We start from the raw sequence: 27,210 nt of genomic DNA on the forward strand, positions 1-27,210 counted from the left end.
GAGATAAAGGAAAGGATCTGCAGTGTGGCTGGATTCACCTCTCCCTTAATCTGGGCCCATCTACACAAAATGTTTTATTGTGCAGCAGACTAATTTGCTGCACAGTAAAGCATCACCATCTACACATGAGTGGCAATTAGGGCACACTAGACTAGTTTACTGTGCTTTCAAATAGTCCCATGAGCTACAAGTGATATCTGAGAGCACAGTAAATTACTGCTCTTAAACACATCTATAGACAGTGATGTTGGGATTAGTTTACTCCAGCTCAAATTAAGATGGAATATATTCAGTCATATTAACTGCACTTGTAGAAGCACTCATTGTGAGTCATAGAGGCTGGATTCCTCTCTTACCAGCAGAATGATGTACACTGACTGATAGGGGCAGTGGGCATGGAAAGCTTCCCACGGTGCTATGCCTGCAGCACTAGCAGTCTAGATAAATAGGAGCCATGAGTCTCCAGAGCCTTCAGTCTGGCACCTTTCACTAATGCACAGTGCAAAAGCATAATAATGAAAGGTCATGAGAGAAACTATTGTAGGTCCCCAGCTAGTTACTTCTACTTGGTTTGTCTTTAACATTATTTATATAGCCTACCTCTTTCTATGTATATGTTCTTTCTCCTCCTTTTTAAAAATACAGTGAGTAAACGAATCATTTGAACAAACAAAATCTGGCAAGAGTGGAGATGGGGGTGGGGGACTGATTGAGTGAGGTGAGTGAGCTCCCCTGTCACCAGCCCCAGCTGGCCACTCTCCCTCAAACATATACCTGTGGCTGGACAGCTAAACTGGGGATTCCATGTCAGGCTTTAATATTGAATAACACCTGAGTAGGGTACAAAATTACAGGTCAACAACCCAGAGTTAGCAAAGAGAAGTAAGAGGAGAAGGCAGTAGAGAGAGTATCAGTGAAAAAGTGGTAAGCAGTAATAACACTTTTCTTTTCCCCCCCGTCAGCCAGCTTAGAGTGTGAGACCATTATTCTGGGTGACTCTTGCATCATTTGATTTCCCCTGAACTACAGTTTTCCAATCTCTTTTTCTCTCTAATTGTAAAATAAATTATGAATTGTAGGTGAGAGAATCTGTCTCACATCCAATGGGATCTGGTTACAACTCTTGCTCCTCAGTTACAACTCAATCCTGGTATGCAGTGGCATTCAAACCATTCCTTTGCTGCCATCTATGTAGAGCACCACAAAGGACTGATAGAAAAGGCAGCTGGCAGACTGTTAGTCAGTGCTTGGGAAGCTATCCAGGAAGGAAGAGGTTCTGGCATAAAGGAAGGAGCAGGATGCACCAAGAAAATCTGATTGCCAGTACCTGGTAATTTCTGAAATCAGGGAGAGTGAAGAGAGGTGACCACAAAGTAAGTTACCAGCATGAGAAAAAATAATCCTCCCCAGGCCTGGGCTGCAGGCTTACTGGTGTTAGCTCTGACAGATACCATGTCCACGCATCTCTAACAGCTGAAGGAAGATTCCCCATACACCAGTGACAGCTTCCAAGTGAACAGAATGCAAAGCGGAGCAATGGATAGCCAGGTGGAATGAGGAATGAAAGAGCCTAAAACAATTTTAAAGGAGTCATGGGATTCAGGGAGGAGAGGAAGGTTCTTGCTACTGTGCATGGAGGTGTACTGTATATACTTGGGGTTTGCATTCACAAAATGAAACATTTCTTTTTCATTTCAGACCAAAATGAGATGTCTGAGGGCAGCCTGGAATCACTGTTGCTTGCTGAGCCCTCTGATAGCCTGTCAGAGAAGACCAGAGCAGACAGCTCTGACACAGACCTTGAGATCGAAGGTGAGTGTCTGCTAGCCAGGCTTCCATACAAACTCTTCCCTTTCCCTCCAGTACAGTACCTACTAACAGGTTATATAAAACAGGGGACAAAGGACATGCCCCTAGCTAGAATCCTAGCATCCCTACCTTTTCTAGCAGCTGGGGAAGAACTTTGCCAAGACTAGGTTTTTCGGGGGGGCGGGCTTTTCTCTTTTCTATCAGCTTGTGGCTGTCAAGCATAACCCTGTATCCACTTAGTGTCTGGCTAATCAAACCTTGCTCACATTTTTATATATGGCAGCTCAGGACTGGTACATGTTATGTGTATTATAAACCAAAAGGACAAAGAAAGAAAATTAAAAACCAAAAGAATGCAAATAAAATGGGGCATTTTGAGAGAGGCCTCAAATGTCACAGACAAAAGGGCTTTACGTAGAGTGGAATTTGTGCTGAGGTCAAACTATTACATGAATGCAGCAATGCTAGAAAACAGCCTGTAAGTAGCGGGTGTGAGAAAGAGTCCAAATGACAGGTTCTTATGGAAATACAGCCACCAGCTGCATCCTGCAGTTTCCCTGCAGCTGTGTCAACAATATCCAGTGGCCAAGATGATGAGGATACAGGGATTCTTCCCGCTGTTTGTAAGCGAAAGTGCTTTGGGCTGCCTCCTCTGTCCCCATCAGCCACAGGCTTCAATTAAGATAAATAAAAGCTTTCTTGCCTGATGTCAGAAGTGCTCAGTTAGACTGGGAATGGGTTAGTCACATTCCAGGCTGTTGAGGTAAAATGGATACAACCTAAGCACATCTCTGACAGTGAAACTTGAAATGTGGGGAGGCGGGGGACAGGCGTACATAAGTACTATGGGATCCCAGGAAAGGGACAGGATGTTTTCCCAGACAGCAGTTTGGCTAGCAGAGATCCTGTTGTCAATCTGTTGTATTCCGCTTGCCCCCAGTGCAACTCAAAGTTAGATCTCGTCCAGTTACAAAACACTCAGTCCATGAATGTAGTCTGGCCTGTTGACTGAAGACTTGAGTTTAGTCAGATATCTAGAAACACAGGGAGGGAGGTTCTCATGAACATAAAAAGGACCAGTTTTGAGTAGAGGTGGCTGCTTTGACCCCTGCAGGCCTGGTGGATTCTGGGCTGCCTTTGTCTGAGCTTCCCACCTGACTCTAATTTTGCTTTGTAGCAGCAAGGGTCTCCACAAATTGCAAGGCCAGTTCTCAGCTGAGGATGGTTAGGGTTACACCTTCCAACTCTTCCACAATAATGTCCCTCTGAACCCATTAAGATTCAATGGTTCCCTCTGCAAGTGAGGAATCAACCCCAGAGATGGATAAGAAGTAAGGGGATATTGAGTGCACACCTCATTAGGCCCCTTTTCTCTGTAGATGCTGAGAGGTCTTTTGGCACCATACAGGGTGCAGAGCTATATCTGGAAGCTTGCAAGCTGGTGGGTGTGGTGCCCACCTCGTACTTTCTTCGGAACATAGAGGAGCCCTATATTAACCTGAATCATCATGGTCTAGGACCCAAGGGTACCAAAGCCATTGCCATCGCCCTGGTGGTGAGTACATAGCAAGATGAAGCTACTGGTGGCAGACTAGAAAGCAACAGGCACTCTGGGCCATGTGCAATTTTGGAAGCTAATATTGAGTATGTGTGGCCCTAACTCTGGGTCTCAAATAACAGACCCAGCACAACAGTAACCATGTGAAAGCAGCTTCCTCCCTGCCAGCTCTGCCAGTTTTGTCTGGTCACAGTTCCATTAGCTGTATTTCCTGCCAGTGCCTTCTTGCATATGGGGGAGGTATACAGGGACTGTGTAACACTGAGGACACTGCCTACTTTGCTAACCTTCCAGCAATTTTCTCTCACTCTCTCCCTTTCTCTGAACTTGCAACAAAATATGGACCAGTTTGTGTACTGCTGAGCCACTGAAGGGCACTTTACAAGGTGGAAGATGGACAGCTAGTCCTAAATGTGTAAACCCATAAAGGGCTTTTGGGAGGGAGGAGGTTTCAAGCTCTGATGATTATAAGTAGAGTTTTCTTCTGACAAGTGTTTCATGCTCAGCTCCTGGGAGGGCCACATACTTCTGCACTTTCATCTTTTTGTTTTTAATATTTTTGTAATGAAGGTTTAAAAAGTCAAACAAGCCTCACTATTTTTCTCTGTCTCTCTTTCCCTTTGTATGGCCTGCTTTAGTCTAACACAACCATCACCCATTTGGAGCTGGAAGATAACTGGATCCTGGCTGAAGGAGTCATATGCCTGGCACAGATGCTGAGAGAAAACTGCTACATTCAAGAGCTGGTATCCAATCTTCCTCCTTGTTCTAATACACTGAATCATGATAACATGGGATGTAATATACAAAATCACCAAGTTAATTATCCCCTCTAGTAACCTGCCTCTTAACTTACAGGGGTCAAGCTACCAATGCGATGCCATTATTAAGACTGAATTCTAGAGGTGCACCTATATATCGGTCCAATATTGGATCGGCACCAATATAAAGAAATCGACTATCGGAAATCAGCCCAATGTGGCCAATAATTTGGCCAATAAATGGCCCACGCATGCACTCAGATGGAGCACAGCATGTAGGTGGCGAGGAGCAGAGCCCGGCAGTTTGGAGAGCTGTGTCCAGCTGGTAAGTCTGTTGTGGTAGAAGGGGAGGGGAAGGGGCATGGGGGTGCAGTTTTAGGCCCCCGCGTTGAGGGAGGGAGTGGGGCTGGGGCTGGGGCAGGAGCTGCCTAGCCGGGGCAGGGCAGGTGCGGGATGGAGCCGCGGCTCGTCTCAGGGGCGGGGGAGGGTGTGCCCCCTGCATCTGTGCCGGGCAGGGCAGGGCGGGCTGGGGTCAGGGTTGCATGGGGATCTTCCCAGTGGGGACTGTGCTGGGCTGTGCTCAGGGCAGGTGGTGGCGCTGGGAAGGGGGCTACAGTGAATTTTAAGGTGGCTGGAGCCTCCCCCCCGGTAGTCCCCTCCCAGTGCTGCTGCCACCTGCCCCGAGCACAGCCCCCACTGGGAAGAGCCCCGCATAGCCCCAGCCCATAGCGGCAGCTGCCCTGCCCTATGCAGATTCGGGGGCACACGCCTCCCACCATGTCCTCCCAGAGTGCGTGCAGTGGTAGGAGCTACCCCCCCCCCACTTCCCCGCACCCCCCAAAATGAGCTGCTTGGAGCTCTGTCCCATGCCCGCCACCCCCTTGGCTGGGCTGCGCCTGCCTCAGCCCCACTCCCTCCCTCACCGCAGGGGCCTCAATCTGCCCCTCCCCACGCCCCTTCCCTTCCCCTCCCCTCCCACCACAACAGAATTACCAGCTAGACACTGCTCTTCACACTGCTGGGCTGGTATCGGAAATTGGCTCGGTATCAGCCGATATGCCTCCTTAAAAATCGGCTATCGGTATCAGCCCCAAAAATCTCTATTGGTGCATCCCTAACTGTATTCTTCCTTACACTTACAAACAGGATTTCAAATATCTGGCAAAAGCTTGGAATATATTAAGATTTGCCAAAAAAGTAACTAACTAGTTCCCAAGTTCTAGATAACTACAATCATAACTCACTAAAATTCACATTCCAATTTTTTTTTTTTAAGTACAAGTTATAGAAAAGCAAAACCCTGCAACTAGTGAACCTTTGATGATCTCCTTGGGGCTAATGAATTATTTTGGTAATTAACAGACATAAATCACCATAACTGAACCTTTCCATGTTGTGGTTGGGCAATAGAAAGTGGTTTGGGTCAGTGACTTTCATTCTCTGACTTGGTTTGTAGAAGCCTTTCTGAATGGATTAGAAGAATTTGAATGGCTTTTTGAGATATGGCTTTTATATTGTTTTCTGTACCCAAAACTTGGGCACAGAGAGTGGAGTTTGTTAGCCTGTGAACTTTGAATTATGGAAAAAGTACTTTGATAAAGTAACTGCTACTTCAGGAGGCTCAACCTCCAGCCCTTCGCGCCATGTCATTTGGCCCACAGGGTCCCCCATGGGTCTGGAAAGGTGACAGTGGGAGAACGTTGGCACTGCTCTCCTGCTGCCAAATTTTCAGACCCATAGGGTACCCTAGGGCTTGCATGCTGCATCCAGCACCCAACCCCAGAACATCGGGCCAAGTGAGAGCAGCACTGGGCCACCAGGACCCAATCCTGGTGTGCAGGGATCTGGAGGGGGCAGTGTTGGCTCCCCAGTATCCAATCTTGGTGTGTGGGGGGCCAGAGGAGGCAGTGCTGGCTCTCAGGGCCTGATCTAGCCCACAGACATCCTGATCCAAGCCCACAGATAGGCCAGATGAGTGATGTGGAGCCTATGGGACCAACAGGTTAAGCACCACTCTGCTAGAACTCTGTGAAACTCTTGCCTTGTAAGTTTCATCCTTGTTTGGAAGGTTCTAGAACTGCACATATTAATATATATATAAAAAAGAAGGAACCCTCTGATACTAATTACTGACTAGGTACGACCCCCTGCCTTGCTAGTACAGCTGCTCTTGCAGTCTCTTGGCCTCTCTTGCACATCCAGACACAGAAAGTATTAAAAGCAGGTTGACTCTTTGGGTTTTCCTTTTGTATGTTGGAGTCTTCCTTTTCAGAACATCTCCAATAACCACCTTGACACAGAAGGAGCTGAAGCCATCTGCCGGATGTTAATGGATAATATTTCCTGTCTACGGGCCATTCAGCTCTCAGGTGGGTTCCTTTTCTCCTAGGGGGTGGTAGGAGTATGGTAAAGTACTAGTTTACATTTCTATAGCAATTCCCCCCCACAAAGCACATTGTAGACTCTCCATTAAGTACTCTGTGTAAATGCACCGCAACTGTATTGAAATTGGATTTATGTTGGTGTAACTGAGATAAGAATCTGGCCTTGTATACACATAGTGGCTTTAACTACAGCCACCTCTGAGCAATTTAGATACGGTCCTCATCTGGGCAATGTTTTAGTGTCCTATGGGCCTGAGACAACTCTAGTAAAGTGAGCTGAGCAAAGAGAAGAGAAATAGAGTACCTCTCAATTAAGCCCTAGAGCCTAGAACATATTCCCTAGAGAAACTATGGAATCTGTAAGATAAATGCAAGTTAGACAAAAATATGTTTCTGATGGTTTAAACAGAGCTGATCCTGCCTTGACTTGGAGGGTTGGACTAGATGGCCTCTTGAGCCCCCTCAAGCCCTATTTTCACAAGGCTCTATGCGAACCCTGTTTGTTCTGCATTGCGATGAGGTGCCAATCCAGCCAAATCAGAAGGCTGTTCTGGATGCACTGCAATGTACCAAAGAACTCTGCACTTTGTTAACAGGCTCTTCTCCTCTGCAGGAAATAACTTTAGAGAGGAGACCGCACCATACTTTGCTGAGGCACTGCTGGTGAGTAACATAATGCCACTTGCAGTCCCTTCTGTAGCTAGTGCTACCTCCATCTTAGAGCTCTTCCTTTCTTGGCTTGATTGCCCTCAGCACGTCCTAGCAGAATTATGATGAGTGCTTCTTACTCAGTTTAGAAAGGAGGCAGGTTGAGAGGCCATGAAGAAGTGGCCACCAGGTTCATGTCTTCTTAGGACAGCGTTTGGAATCTGTCTGAGAGATGAACTCACCAGGGTACATAATGGGGCTATAAAAGGGAATCTGGGTGTTGAAAAGATTTCAAGAAACATGTTTTCCAGATGTAAACTAATAAGTGATACTAAAACAGGCATAAAGATCTTTTAAAGAAAAGAGCTCATAGATATAATGCCAAATGGAAGAAAATGGGTCTTAAAGATAGAGGACCTTTCTGACCATGAGGGAGGTCTAGCATTCGAACAGGCTAAATAGAGAAACTGTGGAATCTCCTCCTTGGAGGTTTTCAAGAGCAGGTTAGATGCTTAGCTGGGATGGCTTAGTCAGGGATAATCCTGCCTTGAGCAGGGGGCTGGACTAGATGACTGTGTGAGGTCTCTTCCAGTCCTACTTTCCTACGATACTAAGTGATCTGACTTCCAATCAACCTGAAGATCACAAGGGAAACTATTAGTGCCATTTGCAGTCTAGCCCTATCATAAAGTCAGTGCACAGTTTGGTATGCCTGGAAGTTTCTGCTCTGAGGGGTCCAGGATCTGAATCTGTAACAAGAAGTACTTACTGTAGGATAGAAAGGCTGTGGGACATTGATTGGGGGAGGTGGGGGGGAGGTGATTTGTAGGGCAGGGCTGTAATAGCAGCACGCACAGGAGAGAGGTGCACTAGCAGAGCTACAGGAGTGCAGTGTGCTCAGCCTGAAGTGCCACTGTTTATTCTCTTTTATGAGGAAAAAAAAAATCAACATTTTATGTGCTAGAAGATCAACAAACCTTTGTTATGGGAAACAAAACTGCCTGCCTCCAAGCTGATAAGTTACAGCATGCTAGAACATTCAGCAGTTCTGGATTTCATCCTCTCCCAGGGGTTCTTAATATGGAAGCTGCCTGCCACAAGGTGGGATGGAAGACTTAATTGTCTCTACACCATGTCTCTCTCTAGGGCAATTACCGAGTGAAGGAGCTGGACCTCAGCCACAACGAGTTCTCTGAGAAGGGAGGAGAGCACCTAGGACAGATGCTTGGTAACCCTCTCATTACTTCCCCAGAGCCAGCTGCATACAGCTTAGGCACTCTCCCCATGAGGGGCCATCAGGGAGCATCAGGGGTCAGTGCCATTGCTAAAGTGAATCTACCACTTGTCTCTACATTCTAGACGCAGAAGTTGTATGGCCTGATGACCAATGCAAAGGACTGGGATCCAGGTTTAACTCTCCTGGGTGGCCCACTGACCCATCTTGAAGTGCTTATCACCCTGGAGGATTTATACAGCCTCCTTGGAACAGAGATTTTCCAATATACCAAAGCCCAAGTATGGGACATCACCCACAATCAAGGACCAAGCTAACCAGGAGGGTGGGCAGCTTAAAGAGGAAGAGCCAGGCCAGGAGGTTAGAGCAGAAATAGTGGCCCTAAAACACAGACAAAATCTCATAGGAATGGTTGGGTTGGGGGGAGGTCTGTGCATTATTATTTTTCAATTAAATCTTTTAAAAATTTTAAATGCAGTTTCAGGGGCCAAATCCTTGAGCAACTTTGGTAACCAGAAAAGGAAAGTGATTAGAAATTAAATTAAAGTGACCCTCACTGTTTGCCTTGTGAAATCCAGAAGAAAGTGACAGCCTTGAGGTCAAAACAAAGATGAAGACCCACCCAAGCCTAGCAGCCCCTCAGGTTAATATGGCTAAGGTGCACTAATTTCTAGAGTCAACAGCACACCAGGGAGTGATGTGGCCATGGCCAGCATCCCATCCAAACCTCATAACCCCCCAAACCAAAAAAACAGGTATCCATTACATCTGGGCTGACTGAGGAAAAGATTCTGATGAGGAAAAGCAAATTAAATTATTTAACTCCTACTGCTCTAACAATTTATGATGCTATTAATAGTGTACCAGGAAGGCCCTTTACACATCTAATGTTCATGTCTCTCAGCCATTTCACAGTGGCCCTTAGGCAGCAGCTAATATGTATTTTTTAACCACGTGATGCTCCTTTTAAGTTACCCTGAAATCTTTTCTTTAATTGAATGAACCTCTTAATTTCCCTGAACCAGCATTGCCATTAACATGAATTTACTGTTAAGATCAGCTCAGGTCTTTACATTTAGTCCTGTGATGGCAGCAAGAGCTGTGCTTGTGTCTCAGCTAATAGTGCAGAACAGCACAGTCTAAAGGTAAGCAGGGATCTTCCCATAGTAGGGAAAGCTGTGTCCAAGCCCAGCCGTCTTGTGAAAATCCATTTCCTTCCTTCCAGGTCAACTGAGGCTTCACAGAGTTTTGAAAAAAAGTTCGCAGCCTCGCAGCTGCTGTGGTCCGAACTGCCATCCTCAGAGAATCATAACAACATAAAAACCAAGTGCTGGCAGAGGCCTCCTCGCTCGCCAATAGTTACACACCCTCTATCCTCAGGCAGGGGTGACCAACCTGCAGAATGGATGCCCCAGGTGGTAAGGGCAGACAGTGTGGCCCGTAGCAGATTGGGGAGGGGACAGATAACACAGCAGCAGATAGGACAGGGAGCAGAAAACAAAGCAACAATTGGTCAGGGAGCACAAGCCAGGGAGCAGAAAGCTGAGCAGTAGGAGGGGTAAGGGAAAGAGATCAGAGTGGCACTTGAGGAAAGTGCTGGGCTGATTTTGGCACACCTGCCAAAAAGGCTGACCCTGCTTTCCTAAGGGAAACTGCCACTGGGTGTCATGCTTTGCATCTGGATTGGCACTGGCACATGTACAGCTGGACACAAATGCACATATTATGTCACAACTGCTGGCTTGACATTCTGTTTGCTTGCAAATCAGCTGTAGCGAGGACAAGTCTTATTTCTGGATGTGGGAGGAAGGATTTCACCCCTCTCATTCCAAAAGAAACACAGAGGACAGAATTCCATTACCCTTTGTGTGTCTCTGTGGCACGTACCTAACTGGCTCTGCAGTGTCTTTCGCACTTATACACATCTGCAATTCTGTTAACAATACAGCGTGGACATTCAAGCAACCACACGGTACTGAGCATGTGCACTAGGCTGTGCATTGGGTAAGCAGCCATGTGACCAACCAGGGGTCTATACTGGGCATAAATCCTGGAAAAGAGCCAGGAGGGATGGCCAGCCCCCAACATTTTAGCCCCAGTAGCTGAGTGGCTAAATGCTTGAGCCATATTCTCCTCTTCACCCATTGGTGGACTGAACCCACACTCCTCTAATTTCCCAGCATAGCACTCAAACCACCATACCACAGGTTAACCCAGTCTATTCTGCACTGACCTTTTTGAAGCTGAACCACTGCACCCTGCATTTAATAGTCATTGGATAAAATGGGTGCTCCTCTTAATTGAATTGAATGAAGAGAGTAGTGGGAAAGTTTCTTCCCTGCTGGGAGCAGGGTTGCAGTTTAAAATGCAACACCCACGCCCTTTTGAAGGAGCACCCACCTCTTTGAGCCACACAGCTTCAGCTCTGCTCTCTTCCCCTGGGCTCCACTTATCTCCCTGTCTTGGTTTCTAGAAATAGGCTGCCTTCTCTTACTTGAGATGTAATATTGGTCCAAAACCTCTAAGATCCAAACTAGTCTCTGTGACAAGTTTCTTGCTTTCTGGGGTTTGGGGAAGTAGGTAAGTCTTTTGTATGAAAGTATTTGCTCACAATTTTATGCACATTTAAATGTGGGCAAGACTGTGTTAGTGACTGGGGTTTGTGCACACGTGTACATGTGTGAGCAGGGGAGAGTGTGCAGATCTGCTTGTGTATGTGTATATGCACTGTGTTCTTGCTTATCTTGCACATCTAGCTGTGTGTGTGTTATAGGTAGTATCTATTGTACAGTGAAGACTTGAGTCTGTCTCATGACCCCCCACTCTGACAATAACCTGAATCTCTCATTTTTAAAATGCATTTCTATTTTTAATGCCAACTAACATTTCAGTTACTCCTCCTCAGCTAACAATGAAACACTAGAATTCCTAAACCTGAGCTGGAACCACCTGCGAATGAAGGGAGCAGTGGCAGTGAGTGCTGGTCTCAGGGTAAGTCCCTTTCCTGGAAACTGATATGTCTCACCCCAGCTGGAAGCTGAACCTGGGACAGTGGCACATTTTGGCTGAAGCATTGGTCTGCCCTGGCTCTGCCAATAGTTTTCTTAAATCATGTCATTCCCTTACTAGCCAGTCAGTACTCTGAATTAGCAAATGTACCAGGCCCTTTTAATTTTGCAATAGAGCTTGGTTTAGATAATACTCAAACCTAGGCACCAGAGCAACAACACATGCCCTCCCCCCACATTCTGTCACCTGATTATAATTTATATCCTAGCAAGGCCCTCCCATTCCTGCAACAGCGCCTCATCAGGGCTTCTCACTTGGCAAGTTTTAGTCAATTTTAAATTAACTGCTTTAGAGATCCCTCTTCCTCAGGCAGAGACACAGATTCCTACTCTGGCCACATGCTCAAATCATTCCTGAGTCCAAGGCTGCCTTGAAGGATACAGGGAGTAGCTGAAATGGTTCATGGAAGGATGCTCAGGCCCATTACCTCTCTTTGCAATGAGCTACTTCACTAGTGCTACCTAGTCTTCTTATAATCACCTCTTTCCAGACTAATATGTAAATGAGTGGGCACTGTGGGAAAAAGGGCCCTACTTAGTGGAAGCCCTTGCTGGGAAGCCTCAATTGGCAATAATTGGGCAGCACAGAGAGGAGCCTGACAGCACTGAGGGCCAAGCTGGATTTGGTAGCTCATGCAGGTACAGTCTTAGCTGACACCAATGTGCGGGCCGGGCCCCGATCCCGCCCTCGTCGCCATGTGCGGCGGTGATTCCGATCCCATTCTGGCCGCCATGGGCAAGCCAGGGGCAAACTGGGGTCGTACCGGACCCGTCTTCGTTGCACACAGGCTGTGGCCAGCAGCCCGGGCACGCGGGGCCAGAGAGAACCGCGGGGCAGTTTAGTGCACGCGAGTTAGAATTAGTTACGGAGGCGTAATGGTTGATTGAAAAGATTGTTTACTTACACCCAAAGATGGTATTGGTGTAGGCTGGACAGGTTTCCAGGCACAGCTCCCACTTGAATCCTCATTGGAGGACTCTGACAAATCTATTGCTCCCACGGAGTTTGCTAGGCTCCGCGGGTCCGGTTAAGTTGGGTTCGAAAAGTTTCCCCAGAGTTATTTAGGCTCCGCGGGTCCGATAAGTTTTCCCTGGAGTTTGCTAGGCTCTGCGGGTCTGGTTACAGGAAAGGGATACGTCTAGGATTGCGCTCAGCGACGGGGAGAGGCGAGAAGCGAAAGCTCCGTAGGCTCGGTTCTATTGCCTCCATTGCCTGCTTAGGGGAGGCACGTCAGGTCTGCGAGGGTCCGCAGCACTTGGAGATCTTCACACAGAATCTCTCTCGTCCTCCCTCCTCCAGCTTGGGCGGAAACTACCCAAGCCTTTTGTACGGCTAGCAAGCCAATCGCTAGCCGCCACGTGTGCCTATATTAAGAATTGGCCAATAACGTGGCGTGAATCCTAATACAAATGGCGGGAACTTCTTTACAGCGTGCATCACTACAATTCAAAAGAGATGCACACTGCAAAGAAGCTATAATCTGGTGGGAAATCCCCCGTTGCACCAGAGTTCTCTCTAGCAGCAGAGAACTCTACCGTGCAAAGAAAGCGACAAATTGGCAGGAAATAATTTAGCGGTGCCGAAGCACACACACAAACAAAAAATCACAACTTTGGGTTGTGACAACCAACACTACTACAAGAAAGTTCACATCAATGGCACTTGTAACTCATAGAAAGGCAATCCCAGCACCTGGCACTGCTAGGAAAGTTTGCCATATTGGGGTCTTGACTGTTAGGTAACACATGGAAGGATGTTGCTATTGTGGGAGTCCCGGCAGACATGAGATACTGCACTGGGACACTGACATAAGCAGAAAGTAAAAACAGCAAAACAGCTGTTAATGGTAGTGTCATTAAGGTCCCAGCTGTTTCAGTGCCTCTGTAATGAGAGGAGCAATAGAGGAATGCATCAGCTGGACATGGAATGGCTATAATGCCACTGGTGATCTCTTTCCTCTCTCTGGAGGTCAATGGGACACTGAAGATACTTGACCTGTCATGGAACGGCTTTGGGAATGAGGGGGCTCTGGCCCTGGGGGAAGCTCTCAAAGTAAATAACGTTCTGGTTCAACTGGATATCAGCACCAACCACATCAACAATGAAGGGGCTGAGAAGCTGTGCAAAGGGCTGGAAGTCAATGGAAACCTTAGAATCCTGAAGGTATGTCAAAGTCTGAGTGCTGCTGAGGGAAAGAAAGAAATATGGGAAATCTTGAGCCACAGTGATAACAGAACTGAGATGTGTGAGTTGAAAGTAGCAGGGTCGTGGGCTCTATGCTGAGCCAGAGGTGAGGAGAGTAAGATACCTTGGTCACCCCAGGCTGTGAAATTATTTCTGTAGTTAGGATGGAAACAGGTGGACAATAATGATGAAAAGCGTGTGAACAAGATAATGTAGCTGGGTCAGGCTGGGGTTGGGAAAGCAAGGAACACATATGTAGTTACTGTACACTTATTGCCAAAGTGTGAAATCATCTTCATTCTTACCTACTTCTCTTCCACCACAGATGTCCAATAATCCACTGACAGTAGAAGGTGCTATTTTGTTGATCACATCCATCAGGAAGAACCCAAAATCCAGAATGGAAGAGATCAACATCTCAGTAAGATGGCGTTAGGTTTGGAAGAGTCCCAAAACATCTACAGTAGAACCTTTTGGAGCTGCCTGGAGTCTAGAATCAAACCCTTTTAGAACTCTTTGAAGTCTACCACCAGTTTCAGTTGCAGGCCATTAACAACAAGCTTCTATATGACAACCCTTCTGAAGCCTGTGTGGAAGTTAATAAGAGCTCACTCTAGCTCCTGTAACAAGCAGTATCAATATCATCATCACAGTTAGCTCTACTTAGCCCACTTGTTTGCAGTCTTAGAAAAGAGGGCAAAAAGGGAACTTGCCTTGGAGGCTATAATGCTTCTCACCCCCAGGTGTACCCCTAAGGGCAATGTTGGGAGAATATGTGCTCAGATGCTACAGTGATTGGTATGTAAAACTTAAAAGTATTGCTGATTACTAAGTAATTTTATTCCAAAATTATTAAAATATTAACAAGAACAGGTAGGCCTAATCATAATTAATGTCTCCCTTAACGCCATTTCAGGGAGATGGCTATCACTATTTTAGTCCCAGAGGATGCTTTTCTATGCCTGCCTTTGGGAACACTGCACTTAAGGGCAAGCAGCGTTTTCTCAATTATTAATGATGACTTTAGTAAGCAAAGAAAAAAAGGAGAATACAGACAAGTAATAAAAGATGCTTACTTCATGTGTTTCAGTCTTCCATCGCTCTCCATGTGGAGAAATTTCAATAGGAATCACCTCAAAAGTAGGTTTTCCTTTAGAGAAAACACCTCTGTAGGCAAACTAAAGCTAAAATATATTACTTCCCCAAACAGTCACAAGGCAGGCTTCACCACATTACAGATAACTAAAACAGTTTAAAGAGTGACTCCTGATTTGGGTTATTATGGCTAATATAAACCATTTATAAAAGGTCAGTAATCTTAACTAAGCTCCACGAAACCATGGAAACCCTATCAAATTTATTACATGGAAGTTGCTGTTCAACAAGTGGTCTTGAGACCAGCAATAAATGCATATTAAGATACTTAAATCGAAATTAAATCCCACTATATCTCTCTGTTTGGTAAGATTACCTAATGCCCCCTCTCCAGGAATACATAGTGTATTCCTGGTATTTAACAGGGAACATAGTGTAAATGTATTCAGCACAGCCTGGAATTTAACAGGAAAGATTGTTAATACTTTATATTGCAATAGTATTTCAATATCCCATTAAAATCATTATAAGGAAAATTAAAACCTAATCTCTTGATTAATTTCATCTCACAATTTATATAGTCTTAGTGGAATTCTTGCAGAAACTCATTTCAAATGAGCCCAAATACCCTTATTTCATATATGAGGTCTTTCATCTCTCAGAAGTCTTCTGAAGCTGAAATAATTCTTAAAGAGAGTCTTTAAGTTTAAATACAAAAGAAGGCTTTGTCTTTTCTTCTGACTAGTTTTTGGAGAAGTTTCTTCTCTTTTTTTGAAGCTGTTATGTGAGTCTAGCATTTAGATACAGACTATATGCAAATATACCTCTCAAAATAATCTTATGCTATTTTAAGCATTTAAGGAATAAACAAATGTTTTCATTTTTAAGAAAAAATATGTACTTAGATATAATCAAAAGCTTTCCACACATTTTCCACCCATAAACAGTCTTCTTACCACTTAAAAAATGAAAACTTCTTTTATAGACATTCTGAAGTATTCCTATCAGTTGTTTTCTAGAAATGCGAGTTTAAAACCAAAATCTTTTTTCATTGCAAAGGAAGGGTATGAACAGTCCATTTTTATTGCTTCTGACAACACATCCTAAGCATTAATACTCCTTACATTCTTGTACATAATCTATTATTTATAGAATTTACAACTGACAATTAAAGACTCTTTTCAAATATTGTATGCAGGCATGAATCTCAAGCTACCACACGTACAAGTCGCAAAACAGTGTAAAGGAAAACAATATAAAATGCTTAAGCAAAGTAGAAATTATAAAACTGTGTTTCAAAATCCCTGTAACCAATAACCATATCTTGGATAATAAATATGGTTTCATCTTCCACAACACTTTGGAAACCTGTCACGTTGATAGAAAGCAGAGGCCTTCAAGCATTTCCTTAACTAGCTTGACATTTCAGATAATTAAATAAGCAACTAACATAAGCATTTGAGCAATCACATTCTCCAGGTATCAAGTGTATGAATAGAATTGTAAGTATCTCTTTAAAATGTCAGTAATGGAAAAAGCAAGCTTGTAATAACCCAACAGAGTAAACTAGAATAATTCTGTTAAATAATACTTTTTGTATCAATACTGATACAAAAGGAGATGGTCTATAGGTAACCACACAAAACAATATGAACAAAACCAATATAAACCAGAATATTGTCTTATCACCGTCCACTCTGTATCTACTCTGGGGACAAAGGGCTTTTGCTTGATTTTCAAAAGTGATGAGTGTCATTGTCATCCCCTGGCAACTCCATTTCAAATTGATAACAGCTGTAGGTGCTGAGCCCCTCCAAACACCAAACTCTCCAGGCAGCCTATAGCACATCCCCAGCAGGACAGAGGCAGGAAGCCTCTTGAGTATACCCCACCCACCTTTCCCACTTGCAGGCACCAAACCTAAAGGTAATCGGTGAAGCCACTGTGGGGGAGTCCCCAAGGAAAGAGGTGGGGCACCATAGTTTCACTAATGCATTTCACTAAGCAGGTAGGATGTGACTTGGGAGGGTCATTGCTGGATACATTGGGTATGTGATATAGATATACTCTTATTAGTCTTCAGGAGCTGTGCATCTGGAAACTTTCCATAGCACTATGCAATGAAGCAGAGTTTTACAAAAAGTGCTAACCGTGTTAGGTGTCAGGTGGAAAGGAGACCATTTCTTAAGTCTCTCCTGGTGACTGAATAGCCCAGCAAGAAGGCAACTGTACTGTAGCTTATCTCACATTTGTCCTGTGTGAAATAAATTTGATTGTGGCTTGGTTTAAATGAGCAAAAATATGGTGGGAGTTGAGAAAAAGGCAAGAAAATGTATGCTCAGAGACTGAAGTACTGAAGACTCTTGAGACCTGCAGTGGGATCCACTAAAGTAAAGTGCTAGGACAAGAGAAAATAAGGGAGAAGCTTAGGAGAGACTGATTAATATTGACATGAGATGGGGTACATTATTACAGGACAGTACTTGCTTTCAGAAAAGGGTCTAGATGGGCTGGGTGCCTGCACTAATGCAGTGTCCTTTATTCCGTGCCTTAGAATGTGCTGGTGAATGAAAATTTCCTCAACCTGCTGGATGCAGTATGTCAGGGGCACCGTGAGCTAGATGTCATCTATGGTGGGGTAGGAGGCTATATCTCCAAAAAGCCAGAACAGCGCTCAGACCCAATGAAGCTGATTCAGGTGAGCAGTTCACTATGGGTCCTTACTTGGGAGCCAGTATATATGCTCCAAGCTACTACAAAGGGAGGTGAATTCTCTTTTTAGCAGAAAATTCAGCTATTCAGCACTCTCTTGAAGGGAGCATACAATCTCTGTCTGTCCTGTGAAAAATATGGAATATTCTATATCAACAAATCCCTCTCATTTTGGGGGAAAAATATCATCTGAGGATTAGAAATTTCAAATGGTGTACATAAATATTTTTTCTTAACATCTAGGTTGATGGTTAGAATCTCTTTCAGGTATATAGTGATTAAAAGTCATTAGTAGCTATACTATTTCTGTGCCTTTGTATAATATTACATCTTTCATCCAAAGATCTCAAGGCATTTTGCAAAAGTAAGTCATTATTCACTCTATATTATATATGAGGAAACTGAGATAAAAAGATGCTAAGTAATATGCCCATTTTCAGCCAGCCAGCTAAAGAAGTGGGAATATTACCCAGCTGTCCTGTTTTCCAGTTCTGTGCTATATTCTCTTGAGAGTACCACCTGCCATTTCAATCAGAGTGATGTTTGTTAAGCTGTATGAAACAAGTTAATGGATCTCAGTTCAGCTCCTTATGAATCAATGTTCAGCATCACAAACCCTACAACTCTAGTTAACTTCTATACAACTCATGGTTGTCAGCCCAGATCTATCTTCAAGTTGAAATGTTCTCTGTAAAAATTCCATTATACATATTATCAGCAAATACTGGTGTTACTGGAAGCATCAACTACTCAGTTATTTCCAAAGCCTGTAATTTCTACTAATAACGGCAGATGGCACCATGCCCCTTGCTGGAACAAGGCAGCCAGGAAATCAGACTTGTCAATACAACTCGTTTAAGCTCCAACCAACCTGATGGCATTCCCATGCTGCTTAGCAAAGTACTAGCCAGTGGCCTTTGCAATGCTGTATTTGTGGCTTTGTATGAATCTGACTAAAATAGCTGGGTGGTTAGCTCTGTGCTGCTGTGGTGACACAGCTAACAGTGCACAGGTTAGGTAGGACCGGCCTCTGGGAGCTGCAGTCACAAAAGTGACTCTTCTGTAGACATACATTGACACTGCAAAAGGAAGTTAGGGAAAAGCCACAAAAATGATGAGACATCTTAAGTGAGAGACTGGGCTAAAAAGAAAGATCCAAAGAACTGAGCATATACAATTTGGTCAAAGGATAATGGCTTGCATGGGCTCATAACAATGTACAAGCATGTGAAGGAAAACATGTGAGGTAGAAGCATTGTTTAGAGCTCTTCCAACAGAGTCTAACTAACAGGAGTGGGATAAACTTGAGCAAAGGGAAATTTTTCCTGAATATCAGCACAGTGCATTGATTTTAGTTCTTAGGCACTGCACTGATAAGTGCCATACAGATACCTAGACAGACCACCAGGGACAAGCCTGGGAAATGGAGGAGAAAGTTGCACTATTTCAGTACATGGTTGCAATGTTGTTTTATCTGTTTCTCTGCTTCTCAGAACTACTTGAATGAGCGCAAGCTGCGACTCCTGGATTTCTTTAGGAGCATGGACAAAGACGGAAGCATGAAGATCCCAGTGGCAGAATTCCGGAAAGCCATGATGCAGGTGAGCTTCAGAAAGTGTGTCCTGTAATGTTTCCCAGGCAGGGTACTGCTATGAGGAGGCTCCCACTACTGACGCCCCCATCTGGCACTGGCTGGGCATGTCTACACGAGATGATTTACTGTGCAGTAGAACAAATTACTGCTTAGAAAGCATCACTGTCTACATGTGCAGACCCTTACTGTGCAGTAATTTGCTCTACTAGGCAGTTAATCTGCTACCTGCAAATGCAAGTACCATATTAACTGCCAAGTAATTACTGTGCAGTAAGGCATGTGCAGGGGGAGCAGAAGATTGCTCTCTGCCCCTAGAAGCTGTTTGCTCCCACGGTGGACTCTGCCACCAGAGCCCAGGCAGGGACAATGTCTCCCTGCCCCACCAGTAGGGCGCTCCCAGCCCCATGCTTCACGATTGCAGAGCAGGAGCTGGGAGATTGTTTCCTTCCCCCGCTCTGTGATTGGAATTGTGGAGCCAGAGCTGGGAGACTGTTCCCTGCCCCTGCTCTGTAATTGCTCCCTGGTCCAGCTCCACAATCGCAATCTCCCAGCCCCCACTCAGCAATTGTGGACCAGGGGCAGGGAGCTCCCTGCATGGAGAGAGTTCCCTGCCCAGCCTGGAGCTGGCTGGGACCTGCCCCAGACCACAACAGTTCACAGTCAACTCCAGGCTGCGAAGGGAAGTCTGCAAGGGCAACCTGGAGCACGTGCAGGCTTCTCCACACAGCCCAGGAATGGTTGGGAACTGTCCTGGTCAGGAGCAGGTCCCAACCCTGCAGCTCTTTCCCAGCCCTGTGTCTCGATCAGGCAGTCGTGGCACAGGGCTTGGAAAGAGCTGTGAGGGAGGGGCAGGTGCCAGCAGGTCCCAGAGATCTGCCTGCTGCTGGGGCAGGCTCCTGGCCCTGGTTCCCTGATCAAGGGCCGGGGGCCTGGAAAGAGCTGCAGGGGAGGCAGGTCCCAGCCCCCTGGCCCTATCCACTGGTGAGGCAGGTAGCAGTGAGCCCCACCACCCAGCAAGGGGCTCACTACTAGCTGCCCCACTGGTGTATCGTGCCAGGGGGCTGCGACCTGCCTCCTCTGCAGCTCTTTCCAAGCCCCCGGCCCCTGATCAGGGAACCAGGGCCAGAAGCCTGCCCCAGCAGCAGGCAGCTCCCAGGGGCAGGGAGCAATCTCTCAGCCCCCACTAAGAGACAGCTCTCTGCTGTCAGCTCCCTGCCAGCCCCTGACCTAGCACCCAAAGGGAGCCTAGAGCTCTTCCTGACTGCTGCAGGGGGCTGGTACAGTGCCAGAGTGGGTAGGAGCAGACTGCTGCCAGGAGCAGCAAATCTGCTCCCAAATGAGAGATGCTTGCCCAGGGTGGGTTTACTCCAGAGTAAATTTGGAGTAAACCCATCAGGCAGTATTTGCATGTGTAAATGCACCCGTTGAGTCCTACTGGGCACATCTACACATCACTGTACAGTGATGTTGCTATGGCACCATGTTTTAGTACTTCCTTTTGGAAGGCATGGTGCAGTAACCACCCATACTGTGCCATATGTGCAGCACACGGTTAGGTTTTACTGCTATTTTGCCATAGCAGCATGCTAAAATCAGGGAGCACATCACTGTAGTGCAGTAGCTGCCAATCATGTGTTGACTCGCATGATCACTACATCACCACAGTGCATCACACGGTGATGTAATGAGTTGCTATGGTGATGTAGGGCGCCATGTAGACACGCCCACTGTATGGAACCTCAGAGCACCTGGTTACATCAACATGTGCCATGAGAAAAACTAACCCTTGAATGGAACCCAAAGGAAATACCAAGAAACCAGGTATCTGCTGTGGATGGTGCAAATACCTGTAAATCTACTTTGGAATAACCTGGTAACCATGCAAATCCAGGTCAACTCCTCCCCTTCCCACCCTTCCTTCTCCTAGGTATTTAAGAGAAATATAGCAGATGAAAGGAAACTGGTTGTGTGGGATATGTCTGTTGGATCCTAACAGATGGCTCCTCCTTGGTGCTATAGGACAGAGAAGAGCCACTTGAGTTTTGACCCTAACTCTGGTGACTGGCTCAACAGGGACCTGTGAACATATTTCACCCTTTTAGCACCTTAACTTGTGGATAACCTAGCAAGCAATGGGTGTCCAAATAACTCCATTTAATAGGGCAGATTCTGCTATCCTGTGAAATTCTTACATCCCTTTGCAGGTGCTCTAGGTCACTGGCCTGGTGATTAAACTGTGAACAGCTCTCACACAGCTTGGTAAAAGGTAACTTCTATGCCATTTCCAGGATCTCTAGAACTACTCATGTCACAGCCCCAGGCAGCCACAGAGTGGTGATGACCACAAATTTCCTTTCTCATATCGTTTCACAGCAATCAAGCATCCTCCTTGATCGAGCCCAGATTAGGGAGCTGGTGCAGAAGTTGGATGGGAATCGGACAGGGGTGGTGGACTACAGGTGAGGGAAGTGCCTCCTTCCCCTCTCATCCTGTTTTTACTTTATTTTGCTCAGTTTGTATCAATGAACCTATCCTAGTTTAGTATGTAATGACAAGACCAGAACACTTGGGTTTTCTGACTGTAGGAGCCATCTGACTCTGTAATATGAATACAAACTACCTTTCTGAGTAGCCTGGAGCTGAGGTTACCTGTAATAGGTTCAGGAGCCCTCCTGCGTCTGGCCAGAAAGTCTGTATTTTTCTCTTCTCACACCACAAGATACTTCTGGGAGCATGTATCTCACAGCAGCAAAACACTTTCACTAGAGTCCTATGGCAGTAACGTAGAAGTTCTGAGAACTTAAGCAGTGAGAAGCAATTAAACTAGCCAGATAAAGCTGTTAGGAGTTATAGGACAAGCCACACATCAAAGGAAAAAAAGAATTACTCCTAGATTTGCAGTTGGGTTTTATATGCGAGTTCTAAGCTCAAAACCCTGATTATTTACCTTGAATACTCCCATCTCTCAGACTTCCATGGATTTAAAATATTTCATGTGGAAGCCTAGAGTTGAAGTCTGAAGTGAATGGATCTATTTTTCAAATATTAATCTATCCCTTGGCTTTTGGCCATGCTGGACTGAATGCGTCTGCTCCTGTTTGTTATTGCAAGCTGAGAATTTCCAAGCCTTGCTAGTCTTTGGAGGGGAGACCACCTGGGAATCTTAGGTGATATAGGCATAAACTGAGAAGTTGTGGTTGAATTACCTTGGTAACTATTAGACCACAAAGAATTAATGAGTGAAAAGGGTTCACCTGGCCCTGTTGCTGTTATTGAGCTGATGGACAACAATGAGAAAAGAGATTTCATTCTTTACCTGGCTGTGTCTGCATCACTGCTATCGCCTGTGCCGAAAGTGTTATTCTCACATCTATACGTGAAAGAAGCAGGACCAGGGGGGGTTCTGATCTTTTTAGTATAGGATGTGCCCATCTCAAGTGTTTCTTCCTCGCCCTCATACCAACTCTGAGTCATTAGAGAGAAGAGAGGTTTGTTATACTATCTTTATATTACAAGTATTTCTTCCTTCACCTTTTAAATTAGTTATTTAAAAGAGCAGAAGCCAGCACAGAAGCCTAAAGAAGAGGAGGAGGAAGAGCCCTAGGAGAGAAGACAGGAGACAGGTCAGCTGGTTAAAGATAAAAGGAGAAGTGCTGGAAGAAAGATAAGACCAAGTGAACCTTGACTTGAGGCAGTAAAGAAACTAGGGGGAGTTGATAGTCAGAAATATTGGATCTGAAAATTAAAGTTTACTCTTGCTTACTCATCCAGGCCAGATTTGTGAATGCGGTGATATGGTCCTGTTGGCTAGGAGAAGAGGATAGTCCAATGGGAGGCCCTGCACAGTATATCTTGCTCCACAGGCTGAGTCCTGAACTTATTCCCATACAGGAAGGGGTAGGGTTTTCAGGCAGAAGTTGGGTGACATTATATCAGGGGTGGGCAATTATTTCAGGCGGAGGGCCACTTGATGAGTTTTGGCGAGCTGTCGAGGGCTGCACAGGTAGTCCTGCCCCTTCGGTTGCCCCACCCCCTGGTTGCCATCTTGGGACTGGAAGTCCTGCCCCCTGACCTTTGTCATCAGAAGTCCTTCCCCTTGCACAACTTACCGGGTAGCAAGGGGTTGTGACCCCTCTAACATCCTGCCCCAGCAGTGGGGTTTCAGGAGCATCAGACCTCCCCCAGACCTTCCCCCCTACCTGTGCCAGCTGGTAAGGGGGAAAGGAGGAGGCTCCGCCGCCGCTTCTGCTGGCCAGTGCCAACCCAGTCGGGCTCGCCCCGTCCCCAGCAACACGTGGGAAGCTGGCTTCAGCCACATGCTGCTCCGGGTGGGACAGACCCAGCTGGGTCTGCACCAGCCAGAAAAAGTGGCATGCAGCTGAAGTTGGCTTCACACGTGCTGCTGGGGACAGGAAGAGCCCGGCCAGGTCGACACCAGCCGGCAGCAGCGGCGGCAGAGCCGTGTGCCGCTCGGGGCTGACCAGCACAGGCAGGGGGAGCCTGCCGCTCCAGCTGGGCTCATCCTGTCCCGAGCGGCACACGGCTTCACCACCACCTCTCCTCCCTGGTGCTGACTGGGCCGGAGCTGTGGCACGGTTGCTGCTTCCCCTCCCCAGTGCCAGCGCAGCCCAACCCCGCACAGCCCAAGTGACACGGCACGGCATGGCATGGGGAAAGCCTGCCCAGCAGCCACTTTCCTGGGCTTACCTTCAGGGCAGGGCCCTTTCCAGTCCTGTGCAGCAAAGCAGAACCTGGCCCAGACAGTTTCCCCTCACCAGCGCCCCAGGTTCTGGCCCAGCGCCCCCGCTCCTCTCAAGCTGCAAACATGGCCTGAGCCAGAGGCGAGGCGAGGCGAGGCGAGGCCAGCTGGGGCAGGCTGAGGTCAGGGTTGGTTGCCTCACAACCAGAACCCAAGGAAACAGTCTGAGGTGCTGCAGCTAGTGCCGCCAGAGGCTTTTAGAGAGGCAGCCACCATTACGCGGGTTTTGAAGGGACTCCGCGAGCCAGAGGGAAGTGCTTGGCAGGTCGAATCCAACCCACAGGCTGGATTTTGCCCATCCCTGCATTATAGGCTGCTCTTGTCCCTGTTCTGGTGCGGCATGATCAAGGTCTGAATGAAGAACTGTGCAGACCATCAGCTTTTTCTCAATAGCCTTGATTCAGGGACCCTAAAGAAAGGAGTTGAATTGGAGAAAGGAGAAACCCTAGCTAATGCTGCCCAAGTAATTAAAATAAATATGGGTTGCAATGGAAAATATATCCTAGAAAGAGAGGAATGGAAGGAAATCCATAACAGATCTAACTTGGTGATGTATGTCCTTAACATGACAAACAGGTTTAAACATTCATCAAATAGTACTGGAGGCTTTGTAAATATGGTTACTGAGAAACAGATAATACCTTGCAAAATTAGTAGAGTCAGAAGATATGCTCTTTTGGATGTTTGGGGAATTACTGCATCACTGACAAATCTTGAGCCCCTCTCAGATGTGCAGGTAAAAGCATGATGGGGTTTGATGCACGACCCACACAGTCGCAATTCCTGCCATGCCACACATGCAAAATTCCCATACACAAAAATCATTAAGTAAAGTCTGATCACACTTATTCCCTCACAATTCCCTAAGCATTAAAGCACAGATACTACAAGGGAAACAATTATACTAATTCAGCATGTTCTCCAAGTATTAGTTTAGTAGCATTAAGATACTCAACCCAATAGCCCTGTACCCTCTCTCGTAAGATTATGTTCAGCGCAATAAAATACTTAGTTTTCCACCACTGACCTCTGTGATCTCAGCCTGCCCTTCCTCCAGTAAATTCTGTCCTTCATTTTACAGAACAAAGGTACCTTTGCAAGAAGCTGCTTCAGTCTGACCTGACCATTCCTCTGCTACCTTCAGCATTTCTCAAGCTCCTAGTCTAATTCTGGCAGGGGAGGGGGAGGGATATGGAATCGTTTAAACTAGGAGCTTGAGAAGTGCTGATTGTAGCAGAGGAATGGTCAGGGAAGACTGAGGTGGCCAACTTTGTTCTGTTGTGGCAAAGGGCTGAGTCCTTGGAAAAAGTGATGTCAAGGCCCTGAAACTGAATCTGGACATTGTTGTGTAGAGTGAGTGGACAGGTGGCTGAGAAAACAAAGAGAAAGAGAGAAGCTTAGTGTGTTTAATTTACAACAATAGCAAGCATGTAGCTAATAAGCTGTGAACATCATTTCATCATCATGTCTCTGCTTTATATCATAAGTTTCTATAGCTACTTAGTGATTTTAGATTTGCAAGATTGTACTCTTCAGGATAGGGACTGTCTCCTCTTTGTTTGGAAAGTACCAGGCGTATAGTGGTTGCTAATTTAGTAATAACACTATAACACTAGGTAGGTAACTGTGGCATGAGGCCTGGGTGCTGCCTAAAAAAAGGGTACCAAAATGGAAATAGTGGGGGAGTGTTTGCACTGGCTCCAGCAGTAGGGAGGGGAGAGCACCAGCAGTAGCGCATTGTGTAGTAGCGGTCCAGCCCCTCTGCACTAGGCAGAAAAGACAACTGGGGTCAGGTGACCATCCAGTCTCCTCTTGAAGATTTCCAGGGTAGGTGATTGCATCACCTCTGGAGGGAGTTTATTCCACAGTCTGGACACCCTAACTACGAAGAAGTGTTTCCTAGTGTTAAGCCTGAAATGGTCTTCCAGGAGTTTGTGGCCATTACTTCTGGTTTTCTCCAAGGATGCCTTGGTGAACAGTTATTCACCAAGCCCTTGATATATTCCCCTGATCATGAATGCCTTGTGCCTCCAGGGACTGGAGGGGGGGGCATGGCAACCTCCCACAGGCAGCAGCAGCAGTGTTGGCAGCGGGGGCGTGGTGGCGGCGGCAAGTGAGGACCACCTGCAGGCAGCCGCAGTGGCTTGAACAGTGAGGGTGGGCCAAGCGGGGACTACCTGTAGGCAGCCGCAGCGGTCTCGGTGGCAAAGGTAGTGAGCGCCGCTGGCAGCACTGGCGGCGTGGGTGGCTAGTGGCGACCGCCCACAGACACCACCAGCAGCATTGGTGGCAGCCAATCTCATGGGGTGCATGTGCACCTGCTACATGTCGCCAGTGCCCCGATGTAGAGGTAAGCTGCTACCAAGTCCCTTCTCAGCCTTCTCTTTTTTAGGCTGAAGAGACCCAAGTCCCTCAGCCTTTCCTCATATGGCTTGCCTTGCAAGTCTCTGATCATACAGATGGCTCTTCTCTGGGCTCTCTCAAGCTTTTTCACAATCTTGTTGAAGTGGGGCTCCCAGACCTGGACACAGAACTCCAGCTGTACATAACATTAGCATTGGAAGGTGTGCAAACATGATATAGAAGATAAACGCAGATATTTCAAGAAGTCATACATAGTGTTAAAAGCATTCTGACCTGTATGACCGCGTCCAGGTGAACGCAGGCATACAGTATGTAGCACCATAGACCCATCTGCAGCATCACACACCGCACATGTAGGCATTCCCTGCGCTGCTACTTTGCAGCACGGGGGTGTTTTCTGACCCTGGGAGTTCCCATGGTAAAAAAAACCCATGCCAAAAAAACCAAACCAGTGGTTCTCATGTGCCACCCAAAACCAGAGCCTAGGTGGCCAGAGCCATGCTCCAACTGCCGGCCAAGAATCCAGGCTCCCAGCTGCAGGAGTGCCGCAGCTGCAGCTCCCCGAGGCCCCAGAACCCCAGGTTAGGCTGCTGGAGCCAGCACAGTTGCTGTTCCCAGCCTCCCCTACCCCACCTGCAGAGTGCGTGGCACAGGTTTTTCCCTGGGGCAAGTAGCAGCAGCACAAGATATACTGCTGCTACTTGTCCCCGGGGACACATGTGCATGCTTGTCTGGACACACCCTATTTGTCCTTTTGAGTCCTTTGCAACAGAATTGTTCTATTTCTCTTCTGTAGTAAAATTAAGTGAAAATTAACAGCTGACATTTTCTGAGAAGTGCCTTGATTCAATCACAGGGAGCCTTGAGTCTAAAAATGTTGAGAACCACGGGTTTATGGGATGGGACTATAACTGATTCTACAGGGGGTCCATGAAATTGACTACTTGTACTGCTGCCAAATGCATGGAATGAACAACCTGAAATCCTGGAGAAAATATTTTCTTTTATTCCAAAGTTTTTCATTGCTAGGAATTTTCAG

At 46.4% G+C, this 27,210-nt stretch overlaps 1 protein-coding gene across 1 annotated transcript; it reads left to right on the top strand.

Annotated features, from left to right (window-relative positions):
- The first annotated feature begins 1,709 nt into the window (after positions 1-1,709).
- On the top strand, positions 1,710-22,819 carry LRRC74A (leucine rich repeat containing 74A). The gene is made up of 13 exons (XM_014611248.3): positions 1,710-1,812; positions 3,189-3,364; positions 4,006-4,113; positions 6,401-6,497; positions 7,126-7,175; positions 8,307-8,388; positions 11,300-11,385; positions 13,432-13,626; positions 13,973-14,068; positions 17,297-17,440; positions 18,948-19,055; positions 21,422-21,507; positions 22,592-22,819. Exons 1-13 carry the CDS (start codon positions 1,710-1,712, stop codon positions 22,650-22,652), a joined length of 1,392 nt encoding a protein of 463 aa, XP_014466734.3. The 3' UTR covers positions 22,653-22,819.
- The last annotated feature ends 4,391 nt before the right edge of the window (positions 22,820-27,210 follow it).

Source organism: Alligator mississippiensis, chromosome 2, assembly GCF_030867095.1.
Source record: "Alligator mississippiensis isolate rAllMis1 chromosome 2, rAllMis1, whole genome shotgun sequence".
Lineage (NCBI taxonomy): Eukaryota > Metazoa > Chordata > Crocodylia > Alligatoridae > Alligator > Alligator mississippiensis.

Excerpts from the sequence above, each read along its gene's own strand:
- LRRC74A (XM_014611248.3), top strand. The coding sequence starts at position 1,710 with ATGTCTGAGGGCAGCCTGGAATCACTGTTGCTTGCTGAGCCCTCTGAT. Across the intron at positions 4,114-6,400 it reads ACTGCTACATTCAAGAGCTG|AACATCTCCAATAACCACCT; the intron begins GTATCCAATCTT and ends CTTCCTTTTCAG. Across the intron at positions 17,441-18,947 it reads ACCCAATGAAGCTGATTCAG|AACTACTTGAATGAGCGCAA; the intron begins GTGAGCAGTTCA and ends TCTGCTTCTCAG.